This window comes from Chiroxiphia lanceolata, chromosome 2 (assembly GCF_009829145.1).
Source record: "Chiroxiphia lanceolata isolate bChiLan1 chromosome 2, bChiLan1.pri, whole genome shotgun sequence".
NCBI lineage: Eukaryota > Metazoa > Chordata > Aves > Passeriformes > Pipridae > Chiroxiphia > Chiroxiphia lanceolata.
Window position 1 is genome coordinate 89,379,316 of NC_045638.1, and position 20,823 is coordinate 89,400,138.

The 20,823-nt window shown below is 49.1% G+C and overlaps 1 protein-coding gene across 1 annotated transcript in view; it reads right to left on the reverse strand.

Annotated features, from left to right (window-relative positions):
• CAPN5 (calpain 5) overlaps positions 1-18,809 on the reverse strand; it is a 57,331-nt gene extending 38,522 nt beyond the window's left edge. The window contains exons 1-2 of the mRNA XM_032680732.1: positions 18,709-18,809; positions 1,681-1,857 (exon numbers count right to left, since the gene is read on the reverse strand). Coding sequence (XP_032536623.1) covers positions 1,681-1,842 — 162 coding nt within the window. The 5' untranslated portion in view covers positions 1,843-1,857; positions 18,709-18,809. The remainder of the gene's footprint in view (positions 1-1,680; positions 1,858-18,708) is intronic.
• Between the last annotated feature and the right edge of the window lie 2,014 nt (positions 18,810-20,823).

Below are 20,823 nucleotides of genomic sequence, written 5' to 3' on the forward strand. Positions count from 1 at the left end.
CTTTCTTGGAAAGACCTCATGCTCTACGGAACAAGGCAGCAAAGGATGACACCTGACTGATGACCAAGAGCTACAAGTGAGATGAAAGCCAGAAAAGCAGATAAAGAAAAGCTCTGAGATGCTCAGCAGAAGACAAGCAAAGTTTGACCCTCTACAACTGGATCCAACCATCTGTCATTACACATAGGAGTGAATTAATGTATGTGTCCCTGAATGTAAACCAATTCATGTCACAAATACATCCCTACCTTTTAGTCCCAGAGAAAATTATTTAGAAATTCTGAGGCATCACCTGTCTGCTGTGTAAATGGGATGTGCAAGGTATGTTCATGCCCCTCACAGTGAGACCAAACCATGGTGGGCCCTGACTTCAGAAGGCAGCTGTGCACAGAGCATCTTTCTCCTCCAGCAGACAAGGGGAATTAACTAAAACACACACAGGGCTTTCCACAAACTCTGTGACCAGGCAGAGCTGGTGTGGAAGAGCCAAAGGCAGAGAAGAGGGAAGTGAGATCTCCTTCCACAAGGAGCCCAGTGAGATGCTGGGGGGCTCAGCCCATCTGGCCACACAGAAAGAGTCAGTTCAGCTCCATCCCTCCCTTCACACAAAGCCTTTCTGTTCACACCCCCCCAAGACTGCCCTGGCCCAGACAGACACAGCTCTGTCTTGCTGAAGGCCAGCTGATTTTCCAGGCTGTCAGCGGGGGCGAAGATGATGACAGCAGCTCAGGCAACCCTACAATGCTGAAATGTCACCAAGCTGTGTGTGGAACAGCATGGGCTGGGCAGAGAGGGCTGCTTCTCCCCACGGGCAAGGAAGGAAACCCAGATGTGTTAGATGCTGGGCTACTGCCACTCCCCAACCAGTTATTGTTGCTCCCTGTGATTCCTTGTACTTCATGGCAGTCAGAGCACTGGTCTCATCGTCAACCCCAAGGAGAATACCATACCAGGACATACAAATTTCCCACAGTGCCCTTAAGTCCTGATGTGCATCCTTTGAGCAGGCACTGAGGATAGCAGAAAAGGGACTGGTAATGTTAGCCCCAGCCTCCCACAACCTGCCTCCATGATAGATACAGCAGCATGGAGGAGATGCAGAGTGCTTTTTCCAGAGGATGTGGGTTTTGAACATGAGTGGAGGGACAGGTATGACCACTCACTTCCCCAAAGACCCCCAAACCACCTCACCTACCCAAAGCTTATCTTCTTTTGTCTTTCCAAATGGATCACCAAGAGTATTCTAATGGAAGGTATCCCTGCCCATGGCAGGAGGGTTTGAACTAGATGATTTTTAAGATACCTTTCAACGCAAATCATTCTGTGATTCAGAGATAACACTTTGTCTCGCTGGACCCACCAGCCTTCACAGGAGTACCCAATACCAACCTGGCTGCAAACCATCTCTCTGGTTTATGCATGTGGCAACTGAGTCACTGAGAAGCCTCCTTTGCTCTTAGACCTCAATGTGGGCAGAAAAGCCTGGACCTGAGTTCAGCAGGTCTCTCTGGCACCCCAGAGGCTCACAATATCAGGTCTGGGCAAACAAACCCAGCTGGGGAGAAATGTTGAACTGGGGTTTGATGCATTGGCAAAGGATGCACGGTGCATTTTTAGGAATGCCTGAGAGCAGAGGTGGTAGAAAGCAGTGTTGAGGGGCAAGGGGATGGATGCACTTACTTTTGGTCGCTTCCACTGGATGCCCTGAATCCTTGACTTGTAGAAGAGCGAGTCGTCATTGGCAGGGAAAAGTGGGTCCTCAAAGAGCTGCTTCCGCCGCTGACACTCCTTCTTCAGGGAGGCGTAGCGCTGGTTCTCGTATGGCTTCACCGAGGAAAACATTCTTCCCCACCAGCTCTGGAGGACAGGCAGAGCGGGAATGAGATGGGGCAGGGTCTGACCAGGAACACTCTGATCTTTTCTGAAGCATCTGAGTGGCAGGACCAAGACACTGTGGGTGAAGACAACCACCTCTAAGCCCAAGTGTACCTTGCTGACACCCTGGACATGGGACTACCATTTCTCAGAGAATCACAGAATATTCTGAGTTGGAAGGGACCCACATGGATCATCAAGTTCACCTCTTAACAGAATGGCCCATATGGGGATCAAAGCCATGACCTTGACATTTAATTACCACCATGTTCTAACCAACTGAGTTAATGTCCCCCAAGTTGGCCAAATACCACCAACACAGGCATAGTAGTAGATGTTAACTGGTGTCCTTCTTCTTGGTGAATTTGTAACTCTTTCGGGAAAAACACAGCTCTCAGAGGCCAAGGAGGAAAAGACACCCCCTGTAAGATGGGTGTGCACAGGTTTATGGGGGCTGAGCCCTACCCGGAGCTCCCCCACCACGCAGCCTTGAATCACAGATGTGTGCTTCATAATTTTGTCAGAGACACAAATTTCTCAGTAGACTTTATCAGATCTGATTTTAATTAAAAAAAGGCCTCCTAGCAGAGCACCACGTGTTTCTGGATTAATTATTCTTTCTTGACAAGCGCCTTGCTTCCAGGGCAGAGACATGAATTTAGCAATCCACATGACAGCAGGAAACCACTGCCAAACGTCCCCCAGTGAGAGAGCAGCACCTCTCCATCACTGCTCCACCACCTCTGCTCTTTGGGCACTAGGTATCAGCCCCCAGGTTCTCATCTCTCCACCCCACAGTGAGAGTCACCTTGTCCCCATGGCAGCACAAGGAAAAGGGGAGTTCTTCATTGTCCCTCTACTCAATTACAGACTTTTTCCAAAGCTCCTTCCTTAAACTTTCTCTGTATTTATAACAGCCATGTACAATCTTTACCTATCCCCAAGATGGGATGTTCTCTTTCAAATGTTGACCACTAGTGACCTTAGTCTGGAAACATCTAGTATGGTTTCCTAAAGAAATGGGAATTTATGTGCCACATAACCATAGAACTACAGAATTGTTTAGGTTGGAAGAGACCTTTAAGGTATCTAGTCCACTTGTTAACCCAGCCCTGCCAAGTCCACCACTAAACCATGTCCCTAAATGACATAATCCCAACTGTAGTCTCCAACATGGTAAAACTCAGGGTGCCCCATCCAGTGGGTGGATGCATCCAGCAAGCTGATCTCTCATTATTCCTAGTGAGACATACAGAAACCATATGCTTATTGTGGTATTATCACTTGTGGTGGGATAATGAAGTTGTGATAATGGCTAATTGGAAGCAGCTAATTTGTAAAGAGTCAAAATCCCAGGGATTATACAATCACATACAGTTGGGCATCAATTTAGGATGCCAGCATCCCTAAATTGATCCCTTGTTAATGAATCACTAGGATTAGCTGAAGAAAAGTAGGTGTTTGAGAGCTAAACTAATGCTCATTCTGATCACAGCAGTGCTCCAAGAGCATCACCCACCCAGCCAGGCTTCTCTCCTCTGGGAGAGACAAAACCACATCACTTCTGCAAAGCTGAAGAGTAAAACACAGGTTTTAATTGACAGCATTTATCAGCCTGATTACCAGCACAAGTGCTTATCACTCAGAGCTTAAGTGAACTCAAAATAGTCCCCTTGTTTGCTGCTCCACAGGTCTCTGCTACTGAGGATCAGTTACTAAAGCAGCTTGTGGGGTGCTTTGTGCGAGCCAGCCACCTTTCTCCAAATCACCCAGAACGTCCCAGCCTCAGGCCATGAGATGCAGCCACTGCAAATAACTGTAAAAAGGGGTAATTAAGCCTTTAATTAAAAATAATCTGAACTGCAAGAGAAGCACCACTGCACAGGATGGGCTGGGGCAACAGGTAGATGCATCTCCCAGGAGGAGATCATAGACACTGGATGGCCAACAAACCACCTACCCCAAGAACATAGTGAACATTTAGTGATGATCCTCCAAGATTGTTGATTTGAGATTTATAGTTTATAATATCTTAGCTTGCAGGCCAGAGACAGGGAGAGCAGCTCTGTCTCCAGCACAAGTGCTCTCTTTGGAAACCAAGGCTAGGACCTGGCCTGCATAGGGCCAGTTACACAGGTATTAATTCACACAGGAGCCTCTGAAGGCAGCTCAGTGATGCACTGAGGTGCTGTGGTATAAAGGGCTTATAGTGATGCTCCTGGTATTTTCTCCTTGGCATCAGCACCAGATGCTTTCTAGCATCTCAGATGCTACAAAGAGACACACATGCATCATCTGCCCTCAGAAAAGCCTTAAAAACAAATGGCCTGATATCAAAACCTGAATAATAAACTAGATTTACTCCTTGTAGAAAAGCTGACAGCCTCATTGAGCAGTCAGGGAAGGCACCCAATAGTCCAATCCACCTTGCTAAGAGAGCTAGGGAAGGAGCTGGCCTTCAGATCTTCAGCAGAGGAAAGGGTGAAGGACAAGGGACATACACCCCCAGGGAGGTCATGGGGACATCTTGGCACTGACCAAGCTACTTTTGAGTAACAATCAGGCAGGACTTTCACAGTGACAGCGATTCACTGCTACGGAGAGACACAGAGAAAGCAGCAGTGCTGGGAAAGGATGGTTGGCAACTGCCTTCTGCAGGAATACAATAGGCTGAGAGAGTAGAAGGATGCTGTTAGCTGACATGCAAGATGAATTGCTTGGACGGGTGCATGAGCTGGGCTGACATATGGGAAAGGATATTTCCATCGCAGAGATTTAGGAAGTGAGCCTGGAAAGGAGGGGAGGAGGGAGGTTTGGTGCCTTTGTGAAAGCCATGCTCAAGTTAAGGCAGGAGTTTTGGGTTTGATGTAGGAGATGCCGGATGCTGCTCTGCAGCCTGTACCGTGGCCAAGGGCTGACACTTGGCTACTCATTCATAAAATTACTGCTACACCCTGCAGCTTGGAGCTGTACTTTCCAGTGATCCGTGCAACACTGACTTTCACAAGACACTCTCAGCAGCGTCCATCCCTATGAGAACAAGACTGTGGTCATCTCAGCCAAGGAGTTCCAGCTGTTCTGGTGCCCAAATTTGCCCAAATTCTGCCCTGCTATCCCACTCCACAGCAACTGTCGCCTCACCAGCCATCTGTCCTCACTGCAGGGCTGCTCTCACATGATGGTGTGTAGATGGATTTAAGTTGCAAAGGAAACGCCGAGCAGAAGGCAAAGGGATACTGTTCAAGATAATTAAAAAAAAACCAAACAACAATAAAACCACCTTGCAAAATAATTAAAAGGAAGGTGTGGGGAGAATGTTCTTAGGGCAGTGTTAAAATTCATTACTCTCCCTAATTTGCAGCATTACATGCTTACTAGAATGTCAGCTCTGCCACATTAAAATGCCCAAGGGCTGACTAATTACTCTTTGCTTTCTTGCCTTCTTGCACCAAGATCAGATGCTCCAGGAGCACAAGAACTGGGCATTTTTACACTTGGTTTGAATTAACAACTCTACACTTGCACATGCACATGCACATGTTTGTATGTCAATATGGAGGGGAATCTGCACTCACCACTCTTAGCAGAGCTGAATTTTTGGAAACAGTGGTCTGATCCAAACCTCAGTCCTGCCATGAAGGAGTTAAAGAGGAAATTATTTTGTTGGAAGACTGAGCCAGACATGACTCAGGGGTGTTGTGGACTTCCCTTTTCACCTCCAGTATCATCCAGGTGTTCCCGCTTCTGCCAGCTGGTAACAACCAGGGCTCTAAGTGCTGCAACAGGGAGAAGGATTGAAAGTGCTTGCATTGGCCAGGACCACATACTTGCTGAAAGGCTCTTACTTCCTCCGCCACAAAACTCTTCCTCTCCTTCTCTTCCAGCTCAGAGGCTCCTTTACCACTGGTAGCTGGCATGGGCTCACCACACTTGTGTTACTGCAAGGCTGCACCCCAGCCAGGAGCAAATGGCTCCTTGCTTGTAGATCCTACAGCTGTCTGCCTCTAGGTCAGACAAAACACTTTATTCTTAGAGGACAGAATCTGCTGCCCTTGTTCTCCAGCTCGGTTGTCACTAAACAGGAGATAGCTTTGATATCACATTGCAAAGGCATCGAGTCAGCCAAGGAGAAGATGAAGCAGGAACCAGGCACATGGTTGCCCAATCCTCAACAAGGTGCAGTATTATGGGGGCAACCTACAACCCTGCAGCTCAATAGTGGGGTGTTCAGAGCAACCAGGCATTTTCTAAAAATGTTACTTAAATAATTTTTTCCAGCCTCTTTGGGTGTTTCTATTGACAGATATGGGGTAACACCAGGGTTATCCTTCTACCAACCAACACAGAAGTCCAGCTCAGGAGAGGAAACGCTGTTAATGCAAGAAGAGCTTTATACACCTTTTCTTCAGGACCCAGGAAAGAAGCAGCTGAACTGTCACTCACTGTCTAAACTGAAGATAAGCACTCCACACCTCTTAGCCAACAACTCTATGCCAACAATGAACAAAAAAAGCCTTAAGTCATCTTAGAATCATAGAATGGTTTGGGTTGGAAGGGACCTTCAAGATCATCTAGTTCCAATCCCCCTGCCACAGCTTCTCTGGGCAACCTGTGCCAGTGCCTCATCACCCTCAAGAGCTACAAAGTGACATCAGGACCAGCAGCACATCATCCACAGCAGGTCTGAGCTGCGTTCACAAAGCCCTTTCCCACTCCCAGCTGTACATGTACTATAGCTTTGCTTTGGACTCCAAGTGCTGTGGCCCAGAGCCAGCAGCACAGTGCAGCATCCTGCATTAGCAGTGTCCACAAGGAGTGGAAGCTGAAGCCACACTGATGGAACTTAGAAAACAAGATATCATTTCTTATCAAATAGACTGAGGTTAACCAGGGAAGCTAATTCCTATGGGAAATTATAGGTAGCTCATCTCCAGATGTTTCTGAGCTCAGTCATACATCTTTCCAGAGGAGATTCTTTATCCAAAATTCAAATTACTGAATATTTGCATGGAAACAAAACTGTTGAAGAACAGAAGACTAAATGTCCCCTTCTGGCCTTTATCTCTTCCCTTCATTGGGTCATACCTCTGTTCTCATTTAAGAGCTAAAAACTCCACTAAGCTAAAAGTGAAATGATCATTTTTACTCTCAATTATATTTATTCAAGTTCTGATTTTGATCAGTGATTTGCTGCAGCACAGATGGCATCCAAATCAGGATACCTGAACATGGCACCTTTCAGCCAGAGGGTTAATCTTGCATGAGCACACATGGGGACAAGCTGTCTCCCCTCGGAAACTGGAAACTCAGGGTAGTGGAATTAGCCTCAAAAATATCCTGATGGGGTTAGGAGCTGTTTGTTCTGAGCAAGTAAACCCTCTGCATCGACATGGCTTTTTGCAAGCACATAAATACAACAAATGTCCCCTGATGAATCCTGCTCCTCTATGGAGTAGGAAAAAACACTTACCCTCTGCAGTGACCCTGGTCCCTTCTGCAAAGCACTGCAGGACCTACAAAGGAAGGTATCGCTAAACAGCTGGCTATTACTAAAAAAAAAAATAAAAAAAATGTCCTTTTGACAAGGGCTTGTAGTGATAGGACAACGGGGAATGGTTTTAAACTGAGAGTAGATTTAGATTAGGTATTAGAAAGAAATTCTTCCTTGTGAGGGTGGTGAGGCACTGGCACAGGTTACCCAGAGAAGTTGTGGCTGCCACATCCCTGGAAGTGTTCAAGGCCAGGCTGGAAGGGGCTTTGAGCAAGCTAGCCTACTCAAAGGTGTCCCTTCCTGTGGCAAAGTGGCTGGAACTAGATGGTCTTAAAGTTACTTCCATCCCAAACCATTCTATGGTTCTATGAAACAAAAAAGTAATCTTTCATTAAAAAGTGCATTAGCAGCACAGCCAGGGAAAGGACAGGGTCACGCCTCCTAAGAGAAAGCTACTGCAAGTGACCCCGCATCACCAAAATGAGCCTGGCTGGCAACATCTGCACAAAATCAACTGAGGATAAGATCTTGCTCACATTTGGAGGCTGTTTCCAGCAGTGCACAGTAATTTTTATCATGCTTGCTTTATTTCCTCTGTTTTTTTTTTTTTTTCTCCAGAACATTGTTCCTTTGTTGCTTTACAGCAAGCTGACAGCATGGGGAGAGGCATAGCCAGCCAGCAGGTTTGCATGCAGTGCAGCATTCAGATATGGTTTTTCCTGGGAAGACCAGGGTTAACAGGAGGGTCTGGGCATCCTTGAATACCCATTTCCTGCAGGAGACAGCTGGGTGTGATGACCAGGAGCTACCTTTCTGCTTGGATAACTCACACTGGGACAGAGGCCTTTGGCTCTGGAGTTCCTCATTCCATGCAGATATGAGTCACCCTTTGCAAACACAGTCAGATGTTGGAGCTGCCAGAAGAAAAGGCAGCCCCACACTGTGAACAGTCTCATAACCCTTCCTTGGTGGTGAGCTCTGCCTGGCAAGAGCTTTGGACACAAACTGGGCTTAGGGCACCAGCCTGACTGGCCCTTCTGTTCAGATGTTAAGGTCAGATGAGACCAGGACAGATGCCTGAAGGCATCCTGGCAGAGGCAGGAGTAATAAGCTCAAAGCAAAGCTAGCAGCACTATCTCCCACTGGACTGGCAAATGAAAGAGGCTGGAGGGACACAGCAATCACAGGAAGAGGGGTAGAACAACAGCAAAACATGGTGGCAGAAAGACGTACCCAGAAACAGTGGAAAGAGGAAGGCAGTAACAAGTCATCAGGAAGTCAGCACTGGCTGAGAAAAAGTAGAGAGATGCTGAAAATATTCACCACTCTGGGTAAAACTCATCCCAATCCACTCATGGTTTGGGGAGAACAGAGAACCTCAGTTTTGGATACCCCCACATGGTGTTTATCTCTGAGCCGCCCTTACTGGTTGTGTTAGGTTAGGCTTGTTCCCCAAGTCACAGCAGGGTTAAAAACCCTTGGAGATCAGCAGGAGTTGCAGGGCAAGCAACAAAAGGTGAACTAAAGGGCTTTGCCAATGCCCAGTCCCTGGAGACAGCCACCATTTCAGTAACCCCTCATGCCCCAGCACACCGTGACCCTGGTTAATAATTATAAGGAGCAGCAGAGAGCACCAGCAACAACAAAGCACTCCCAAGCTCACTTAGGAGCCGTGGAGCCTCCAAAAAAAACCCCTTTGTGTTGGAGAAGGCAGGAACCTTCTCCAGCACATGATATTGCTCACACAGAGCAGGTTTTCAGGCATCAGAAAAATACAACCTAGGAAGAGCAGACTCACACATGCAGAATTAAGCCACTTCCACCTGTGGTCATCCAGCCACATGGCTCTTGCTTACCCTGAGGGCTGTTATCCGACATGAGGATCACACTGAACACAGACCACCCACACCATGACGTTACAGAGGTGCTGCGCCCTTCTCAGTGTCCATTTTGATCACCATTGTGGAAAAGAAAAGGGGGGAAAGGAGGGAAAGGAGTGAAGGGGGGAGAAGGAGAAGAAAGGATGCTATCTTTGCAGGAGTGGACTGAGCATGTATTTTTATTATTTATTCAGTGTTTCTAATTGAACATCTAGACCAGCTACTTTTAAATCTGGTCGCACTGACTCCACTGGAAGCCTTGCATCACATAAATATACTCAGACTGGTTTTCTTGCCAAGTGGAAAAAAAATTATGGTCTAAAGGTAAACTTGTATTTTCTTGAGGTGGACAGAGGGAAGAACAGAACAGTCACAGGGCACTGCTTGAGGTAGCAGGAGAGCATTTTTCTTGGACATTATGGGTCAAAGAGGTGCTTATTTAAGAGGTTGGGTAAGTGGAAAATTCATTCAGAAAACTCATCAGTAGTGCAGATAAAATGCAGCATGTCTCCATGCAAATGCTCTGCCTTCAATAGCTTCCGCAGCCTCTGGGATGATTAAAGCAATTGAACTTCAAAAGATGCACAGAGACCAGTGCAGGAGGAGCAGCAGAGATAACAGGGCTGCAGTTACTCTGTAGGAGAGCCAGTGGAGGCAGCTGGTTCCTGCAAGATCATCCCTCCCAGACTAGCTGGGATGTTTGTCCCTCTGGCTGATCCAGAGCATCCCTCCTGCAGTTTCAGGCCTGTTCACATCATAACATGCCCCATCCCTGGAAGTGTTCAAGGCAAGCAAGCTGGTCTAATAGATGGTGTCCCTGCCCATGGCAGGGGGGTTGGAATCACAAGGTCTTCAAGGACCCTTCCAACCCAAACCATTCTGTGATTCTGTAACACTGTTCCCAAGGCTATAGGTTTCTTCTCTCTCCCTCACCTTCACCCCTTCCTGCAGGCAGAGTCCAAAACTCTGTCCCCTCGGAGGCCTGGAGGTACAACCAAGTCCTTCAGTTCTCCTCTTGAGAGGCTCCTGGCCATACCAGAAATGTATTCCTTGACATGTTCCACTTAAAACCAAGTGAGATCCAAACACCCCCTGCAATTTCAGCTGATGAGGGCACCCCATTGCCTCTGATGATGGGCTTTGCCCCAACCCTACAGCTCCTAGCCCCAAGTCAGGATTCAAACCTTTGCCAAGACTCCCAGCTTTGGCTAATAAACCATTTTAGTATTTTCTCTTTGCCTGACCCAAACCTGAATAGAAGCACCAAGGCACTCTGCTCCTTGTCCTTTTCCAGCTTGGGTCCTCCATGTTCACTTTGCTCTTTGATAGGCCCTTAAGCCCCTTGCAAGCCTCTTTCCTATAAATTCCATAGCCAGAAAATAACCAGACCAGACGTGGGTGCTGACTGATAAGAGCATTCTCTTATCTGCAAAACCTATGGCCCAGCAATATCTGCTTTTTTTTTTTTTTTTAATTTTACCTCCTTTTCTCTCACTGTCTTTAATAAGTGTTTCTTTCTGTAACTATCTAAAGCATCAGGAGTACAAAAGTTACAGCTAAAGGCTTGTAGCAACTGATGGTGCTAGTGCTTCCGAAGAGGGAAGCCTCTCTTAGTTATATTGGACCACCTCAAATTTGTGAGATTTCTTAGAAATCCTTGTTACTGGATTCACTTGGCTCTTGCCAAGTTGAAAGGTCTGAACCTAAGTTCCCACTGCCTTAATCTGAGCTCTCTTAGGTGGCTTTTACCTCTTCATGCATAGCAGAAATACTCTAGGAGACATTTAGGTTTAGATCAGAAATTAGGAAGAAATTCGCCCCGTGAGGGCAGTGAGGCACTGGAACAAGTTGCCCAGAGAAGTTGTGGATGCCCCATCCTGGAAGTGTTCAAGGCCAGGTTGGATGGGGCTTTGAGCAACCTGGTCTACTGGAAGGTGTCCCTGTCCATGGCAGGGGGGTTGGAACGAGATGATCTTTAAGGTCACTTCCAAACCAAACCATTCTGTGATTCTATGATTTATCTGTTTTACAAGGGACAGTTACCTCCAGAAAGCATACAAAGTCTCCATGTACCAACACAATATCACCCTAGGTGGGGGGGGGGCGTCACATTCTGGTGGAGCACCCACCTTTGTTTGCTTTTGCTTCCCAGAACTTCTGTAACAGGACAAGCCATCAGGATGCATCTGTTCCATGCAGTCCAGAGGGAAAGGTTGGACCTCTGCACCCACTGGCTCCACATGGTCTTCTGAAGCCCTTCCTTTGGTAACCCAGAAGACAACCCTGATCTTTGCTAGCCCTTCATTAACACCCCAATCTGTGCCCACAGGCAGGTTCCCCAGGTGAAACTAACTCATTACCAAGTCACAACCATGAACAGTGAGACCAAACCCCTGCCCCTCATGCTGCAACTCCAAGCTCATGTTTGGGGGCAAAATCCAAAAATCCCTGCTCCTCTTGGAGCATTTACTGCCTGCCCTCTGGCACTCACCCTCCTGAGGCTGCCCAGGGACATTCCCCTAAGGGACATTCCCCCGAGGCTGGGATCACAGAAACCACCAGAGATAAAAAGCAGCCATCCACCCAGCTCATATTTCTTTCAGATCATGGAATGGTTTGGGTTGGAAGGGACCTTAAAGATCATCTAGTCCAACCCCTCTCTTCCACGGCCTTCCACCTTTCAGATGAGGATTCCTCCTCTTTTGAAGATCTATTGCTTTGTTGCAGCCCAGGATGGCTGGTGCTTGCTCCTGCAATCATGGCTAGCAGCTGGATCTTCCATCCCTGCTCTCACTTGAACAAAAATGCCCATCACTGCTCTGATGCGTGCCTGGATTCTCTGCACAAAGCTGGAGTGGGGACTGTCTTGTTGGCAGGAGGTGGCTCTGGCCATGTTACTACCACACGGTGAACAGCAAGCAGGAGACGGTGGGCTGAGCACAGGGCTCTGGGATGGGGGATTAAGCTCCTGCCTCCTCTCCAAGACTTTATCCTGCTGGAAGTCCTCGTTCTGTATCTCTTTAGACACCCTCTGAGATGAAGCAGCGAGTCTCAGGGTACATATGAGATGTACCCTGTGACATAGGGAAGAGTTTCACTTCCCTGCATGGGACAGGAACCTGACGCAGCCCCCTGTTAGATGTAATAAATCACTGCTCTCCTGCTCCTGCATGAAGACCTGCCAGGAAGCCGAAGGCAATACTTGCTGGGCAAGCAGCCAGTGGCCACCATCCCTATCCCCATCCTCATCCCCATCCCCATCCTGTGTTCATGTAGCAGCGGTCACCTGGCTCTGAAAAAGCAGAGTTTGTAGCTGCAGCTTTTATAATTTCAAGGCTTCCCTTTTGCTCAGCAGAGAAATCACCCCCCTGAATCACCCCTAGGCAATCCTCACAGTATTTACACATGTTCAGACAACTGGTAGGACCAGCTCTTCAAGGCTTTGGGAACAGCAAGTCTGCAAACACTTCATAGGAAGCTCTTGATTACCAGGGTGTGCCTTGAAAAAATAAAACAAACCAACCCCAAACCCTGAGCAGCAAGCAGACATGTATCCTTCTTCTTTATTTGGGACTGGAGGCAATGGCGGAACAGCTCAGGATGGGCTGTGAAGGGATGGAGTCAACAAGAGCCACCTGAGTCCTGCACCATGGAGTCAGGGAAGCTCAGATAAGTCAAAATATGATGTAAGCTGGGACAGAGGGTGCTTGTTGCAAGGGAGGGATATGTTTTGTCACTTAAGGAAATCACTTTATGGATTATTTGGAGATGTAACAAAAAACCTCAACAACGACCACAAAAACACAGTGGGGGAAAAGCATCATGGTTTAATGGAAGGCCAGGCAGGAGCAGAACTGGAGCCATGCCCTTTTCACCTGGAGATCAGACAGACCTGCTGCCTGTCATGCTGTAGCTACACAGAAAGCAATATTCCATGTCCCTTTCCCTGATAGTAAAAGCATAACCCTGGCCTGGGCTGCCGCAACCTTGTTCGCACAGTAAGGGTCAGATTATAGGAGAAACCTTGGTGGAATGAACCAGGGCTGCAGCCTTCCTCACCTGAGGATGAGTTGCAGCCAGCCAAGGAGACAATTTCATAGAATCATAGAATGGTTTGGGTTGGAAGAGACTTAAAGATTATCTAATTCCAACCCCTCTTCCATGAGATACCTTCCACTAGACCAGGCTGCTCAAAGCCCCATCCAACATGACCTAACAATTGCAAGGATTGGGCAGCTATAGCTTCTCGGGGCAATCTGTTCCAGTGCTTCACCACCCTCACAGGGAAGAATTTCTTCCAAACATCTAATTTAAACCTGCCCTCTGTCAGTTTGAAGACATTCCCCCTTGTCCTACCTCTCCTTGCCTTTGTAAAAAGTTTCAGCTCTCTCGTAGCCCCTTTATGTACTGGAAGGGGCTCTAAGGTCTTCTTGGAGCCTTCTCTTCTCCAGTCTGAACAATCTCAACTCTCTCAGCCTGTCTCCATAGCAGAGGTTCTCCAGCCCTCTAAGCATCTTCATCCCACTTTTGGTGTCATTCCAACATGTCCATATCTCTCTTCTGTTGGGAGCCCCAATAAGCTGAGAAAGTCCCTGCATGATGAGGAGAAGGAGCCCTCTCCCACGTATCATTTCAGAGCTCCCCATTAAGGTTTTCAGCCTCTCAGCATGGGGCAGGGTTAAAGTGGCTGGGATGCTTTATAGTTCCCTTTGCCTTTAACCTTCATTCTCAACAGATTGAAGTCACAGGACAGGAGGAAACAGTGATGATGCTCAGATGGATGGTGGAAGGACTAAAACTGGTCATTTTTGCACAAGGGCAAATCAAGGGGCAGGGAGAGCTTTTCTCTGCCAGAAGAGTATTTTAAGATAAAATGCATCAAAGTGTTATTGAACTGGGACAAAAAAGCTGCAGGCAGGGGCTGAGGAGCTCAGTCCAGCCCCTCTGAAGGACTGGATCAGGCCCAAAGGAGCCAGTCTCTGACCTAGATGCTGCAAACCCCACAGGTTCCCAGCACAGCTTTGCAGGGGTATCATCTGTCACATCTCCAGTCCAGGAAGATCCCCAAAGCATGAGGATCTGCAATATTGGCTGAAAATCAATGCATCATGCAGAAAATCAAAAGCTGTAAAGTCTCCCTGGCCACAGAGTGTAGAGCAGAAAGGACTTTTTCCCCAGAGACGGTGAAAAACTCAATGGCAATGATTCCTATTTCCCCATGACCTCAAGAAGTTACCCCCCATCGAGTCACCAGAATTAGGGTGCCTTCTACAGTGCAAGACAATTTAGTAGGAATAAGCTAGAGATGAAAAGACTCCACGATGTGAAGGGGAGAGCTCAGGGCAGGTTAAGGGTTAATGCTGCAGCCAGACAGATGCTCGACTGGTGAAAAATGTAGCTTCCATGAAGCCACTGGGTCTCTGTCCATTTTCTGCAGTGCCCAGAGCCTGGCCCTTTCTCCCTGGGTAATCAACTGGAAGTGAGCAGAGTCGGAGTAATCACTGCACCTCATTCCCCATCCGTGACACTGCCCGCGGGGCCAGGAGATGGAGGAGCACCGTCTGGCCCGAAGCAGGTCAGTGCAAGCCTGTTGTTGAGTCTTTGTGCTCCACAGCTGTTCAAAAGAACAGGTGAAGGCGAAGGCATGAAGACATAAGTAAATATATGCTACCCGAGTGTTCCCCCTATCACCACAGCATGAACAAAGGATGACATACACCTCTCTATGAGCTGAAGAGGCTTTCAACTCTGGACATCTGCAGAGAAAGGAGTTGACACCTCTAGACACTAGCGAGGAGGAGGAGAGAGAGTGCCTGATCCCAACCCTCCAGGCATAGCTGCATCCTTGTCCTTCCCTGTATTAACCTGCTGCTGCCCTGCTTGGAGAAAGAATTAGGAGAGGAATCTTGGCATTTCTGGACCAGCCAAAAATATCCAATAATTAATGCACAAGCATGAGCAGATTTAGAGGATGCGCCCATTCTTCGTACCATCATACCCCAGAACGAACACTGTTTAAATCTCCTCTTGGGATCAGAGCCAAAGCTTTCTTTAAAGCATGGATGCTTTGTTATTAATCCGTGCAGCAACCAGGAAAGGGGGAGATGAATTTTTTTTTTCTTTTTGAGGCATAATCAAAGATGGAAAATTATCTCTGTGACATTGCTGGGCTTCATCTGTTTCATGTCTGGTCTCATCCCACATCAAGATGGTGAGACCTGCTTGGCTAACACAGCCCTTCCCAAAGGAGACACCTGGACAGGGTGTCTTGACCACAGAGTCCTGGCCTCCAACACCAACAAACCCTAAATCCTCCTTATATCGTGGTCAAGCACCTTGTAAGAGGGGTGATGTGCCCTAATTCACACTCTCCTAACATCCTCTGATGTGATACAGTTGTGGAGCCTCTAGATAAGCCTTCCAATATAAACTGAATAAATTCACAACCCAACACCAACACTGCCCCTCAGCTCAGATAGCTCTTCTGCCTCCCTGAAGTTCACCCCTTGGATGCATTTACTGACAGCAAGTACAGCCCCTCTCTGCCTTTAAAAAAGCCCAGCGAAACAGCCTCGTATGATAGCTCTCCATCCCTCTGAGCAGCCTCAGAGCCCTTTTCCCTGCACCTGCTTCAGGCTGAGTTAATCCCTCTCAAGCACCAGATCTCAGAGCCTGGTCCTTCCACGTTAACTCTTCCATACCCTCGTCCCACAAATACCCTTTCCCTGTTTCCCATTGCCTTTCTGCAGTGCTCCCAGGGGCAGCCAGGACCAAAACAACCCCAAACCTCCAGTCTCGACTATCCCAATATGATTCAATCTCCAAACATAGCACAAAGCCCAGGCATACAGTGCCCCACTGTATCGGCTGATATATGTCCTAGGGGACACCCCCACACCCTGCAACTCATTCTTGAGGTCAGCCATTTCCCTCTGGCTGAGCATCTTGCCCACCTCCTAGGAATGGTGCCTCTCAGTTTGGCTTCGCAGGCGAATCTCAGCATGAATAATGAGAATGAACTCAGATCCTCCCTTAAAGGCTTTAAGAAGATTTAAGCTCTGCTGCGTGGGCTTAATCTGTCCAGCAGTGCCCTTTGTCACCTCCCCCAGCAAAAGTCTTCTCCACTGACATACTCCCACATGCACTGTGTAAAGCCCTGGCATGTCCAGATAAAGGCCTGGAGCATCTCCTTTCCCTAAAAATGAGAGCAAAGCTACAGGTCAGTCCCCTTCAGTAACAGCCCTGGGTTTCCATCTTCCTCCACCCCAGGGGCTTGAGGATGCCCACAGCAGTTGTTCATCACGAGCTAAAAGAACTCTCTTGAACAGACTATGCTGTGGAGAACACACCAACCAAGCAGGGATTTTCCTGGGTTTGTGGCCATGTCAAAGCCTCACATAAAGTCATTTCATGCAAGGACAGGGGTGCTGGTGGCAGAAAGCAGGGTGGACTTGACTCCACCACAAACCTCCTGAGTGCCTTGGTCATGACACTTTGCCCCTGTTTTATAGGTCATGGCTTTGCAGATGGGATTATTCCTTCTGCATGTCACCCACCGTGTCCTTAGGACGACAAAGGGCCTTGATTTCTACTCTGAGCAAGGCCTGCTACGGCAAGTCCTGCTGCCTTCCTCAAAACCTGCTTTTCCTTTCACTCGTGCCTTGATCCTTAACTCTGCTGCCAACGAGAAAGTTTTTCCCAACCAATTCTGGTGCACGGCTGCTGGCAAGCACCAGCCACTGAGTGAGCCAGCCTCCTTGCACACAACAGCATCTGTACAAACACACCCATTGCAGGGGGAGTTTGGATCTCACATCCTGCTCCCAGGGGTGGTAGGTCTCAAAGAGCATCCATCAGTCTGCCTTGGGTTTTACAACTCTGGCTCATGCTCTGGAGCTGAGCCCCAGGTGATTCACACTAAAGAATTACTTAAATAAGTAGGAGGCAGCTGAGGTTCCAGTAAGGGCAGAGGGAAATAGATCACACCAGGACACATGCGCCTGTAGCAAGATGTTGCACCGAGCAGGAGCTAAGTTGTGAGCACCTGGATCAGGCTCTGTGCCTCCATCCATGCCTGGCTCTGCTGCTTTTCCCCCTCTCTGGTCCTTGCTACCCCAAGGATGCTCCCAACAGGTGATACCTGTTCTCGCCTGTATCCATAAGTTTGTCCCTCCTCAATTCACTGTTACCTTGAGCAGCACACCCAGCCAGGCTCTCTGCACCTGTCTTGAGCTACCCACCACCTGCATGCAGAGTGTGGGGTCAGAGATGCAGCTGCAGGGACCCCATGTTGCCTTCACTCCAGTATAACACCAGTTCAGCACACCTGGAATCCAGGCTGACCCTGGCCAGAGAATTGAGGCCCTTTAAGATGTGAGATGGGATGGAGAGGAAAGGCATCCTGGGGAAAGCCTGCAGCATGGTCATTGCTGGATGCAGCAAGAAAAGCAGCTCAGGATTTAAGATCATCCTCCACGACTCTCGCTGCTCTGCTTCCAGCTCCATTTGCAGTGGCTGCACTCCCCACCAAGCTCAGAGCTAATGCAGCATCCAGGCAGAAACGTAATGGTAGTTGGTAACAAATAACTGGTAATAAACCCAAGCATCACACAAGGGTGGATCTCCAGAGCCGAGCGAGCAGCCCATGCTCACCTGGCAGTGACTAGACTGGAATGTGAGTGATAGAAGACCAGAGACCTTTCCGATGGGACACCCTCCACTAGAAAGCATCAGGCTGGTGTCTCAGGTCAAAAATAAGTTTTTCAGGGCAGGGAGAAAGAGGTGATGCCTCCCACCCCTGAGATAGGGGAAATCCGGGTTTATATCTCTGCTTGGAAAGCCCAAAAGCCATCAGTCTCCTGGACCCCAGCAGCGATCTGGCAGGGGTAAGAGCTCTCTCTCGCCTTAACTTTCCATAAGACTTTGGATTTATCCCAAAAAAACGGAACAAAGAACAATATGAAACCCCAGGATTTTTTCCCAGTCCAGAAATCCTGCTCTCTAGCCAGTGCTGAGGCCTCGCTGCTCAAAGTTTCAGTCCAGCTTGGTTTCACCAGCAGAAACAAGCATGACTGGGAGCTGCTGCGAGGTTTTGAACCATCCGGGGTGCAACTTTCAAACGCACCAGCCCTAAGCACCCCGACTTCCACGATCCCCAAACACCAGCGCTTGCTGAAAGCAAGGGGAGCAGCGTGCTCCGCACGGGGGGGGGAAGAGGGTGCTTGCTATAGGCTTCCCCCCCCCCCGAGATCTTATACACATACATACACACACACACTCCCCCCCTCCTCTCCCCTCCCCGGAATGCAGCTGCTCCCCGGTTCCCAAAGCCACAGGTGCTCCGAGCATCCCCCGAGGACGAGGCGGGACCTCCGGGCGGGGCGCGGAGCCGCCCCCGCGGACGGAGCAGCGGTGGGGGCGCAGGGACGAGCCACCCCCTGCCGGGGCCAGGGGTCGCCTTACCTGCCCGGGGCTGGTGCCGGTGCCGGTGCCGGTGCCGGTGCCGGTGCCCGCTGCCCGCGCCGGTGCCGCCGCTCCGGGCGCGCCGCTCCCGCAGCACTTCTCTTCTCGCAAGCACCGCCCCGACGGGGCGGGCAGGGACCGCCGCCGCGCCTGCGCCCGGGACCGCGCCGGCAGGGAACGGGAGTGGGAACGGAGCCGGCACTGGGGACTTAGGATAGGGAACAGGACTAGGAACTGAGGCTGGGAACGGGACCTGAAAGGAGAACTGGGAACGGGGATGGGGAGCGGGATCGGGAACCGGCACCAGGAATGGGAACCAGCACTGGGAACCGGGAATGGGACCGGGAACTGGCACCGGGAACCGACTCCGGGAATGCGAACCGGGACCGGAAACCGACGCTCTCCACTGCTGAAAGCTGGAGTCACTACTGGGAATGGGGACTGGCACCACCCGGTAGTGTGAAATGGGAATGGCACTGGCTGGCGCCGGTCCAGGAGCTGTGACTCAGTCTGGTGTACTGGGACCCCTGCTGAAAACCGGGATCTGGGTCCAACATTGTCCAGGCACTAAGACCTGGGATCACCTGGGAAATGAGCCCATCAGTGGAAACAGGGGCTGGCACCACCTGGATAGAGAAGGGGAATGGGGAACAGGGGCTGACCTGGCACCAGCACCACCAGCTGGGAACTGGAACTGGGACCAGCACCTGCACACCTGGATACTGGCACTATCCACTAGGACCTCCCAGGCAATGGCATGTGGACCAGCGTTGCCTTGACACTCATTAATAGGACAAGGCTCCGCTGGCTCTGCCTGGGAGTTGGGACTGGGCAAACTAGAGCACCATGCACCGCCGTCAGCTGGGCCATGAAGACACGAGGCAGCTGGGGGGCATTGGGACATAACCCATGGAGGATGCAGGGGAGAGTCATCAAGGGTTACAGGATTTGGGTGCAAAGGGGGACATCCCCCAGTAAGGAATGGTGTGGGGCATGATCACAGGGGTTGAAGGAGATGTGTTTTCCTGCCCAAGACCAAAGTTAATCCCCTTTTCTCTTTTGTAAGAGGGAGAGTGAGGCACTGGAAGGGGAAAAGGGGGGGTCCAAAGGTTGGGCATGTCCTTGGCCCAGCTCCAGATCCACAGAGGTCGATGTGCAATGGGCATCATGGCGCAATGGGGCCAAGGTGGCCAGACTGGTGGAAAACATGCTTTCCCAGCTCACAAATACACATTCAGGAGAGGAAAACCAAACATGACCCCCAGAAAAGTGCATACCCCTTGGCAGGAAGGAGCCAGTGAGGTTTTACAGACCCTCTGTCAGGGGCAGCTCTGATCAGATGTGCTGACTTGACACACAAGCTTTATTGGTACTATTCATAGCTTATCATAAATCAAGCCAAAAATAGATGGCAAGGGAAGAACAATTAAAGAAAACATTCAGAAATGACAGGAATAAACTGTTCAAAATCATAGTGCCCAGACTCTTTCAGAGAACAAAAGAAAGAGGGCTAAGGTTTAGCTGCTGCCTGCCAGCGACGGAGTGAACGCTTAAGGACATCTGCTTGTCGTATTTGTGGTAATGCAGTGAAATTTTGGTGATAAAATTAGAAAGGAGGCTGTGCCCGGAGCAGCGTTGGCCTGGCACGGGCTCTTGTTCCCATCAAGGTGTCACCTGCAGCTGTACGTGGTCACCACAAATCATGTCCTCTAGGACCAGGCTTTTCCTCCAGTTTCTCATTATCTGAAACCCTCCTGGACTTTCCATATTAAGGTTCTTAGTATTTTCCTGTTAATTTTACAATTTCATTACTTATTCAATTCATACAATATTTGTGTTACAATTATTTTAATTCATTTATTAGTTACAGGAGTAGGAAAGCCAAAAATCTGTAGTTCCACGAAGGCTTCCTTTGGCAGCAAAAGCTGTTTTCTAATGTTTTCCTTCTCCTCGTTTGTTTTCCCCTCTCCCCCATGGATCTTGGGGCTGCTCAAAACCAGGTGTTTCATACACTTCTTTTCTCTCCCCTCACAAAAAAAAAAATAAAAGACAAACCCTCAGTCTCTGAAGATTTGGAAGGGGGAAGAATAAACCCTAAACAGATCTTCAACTCCA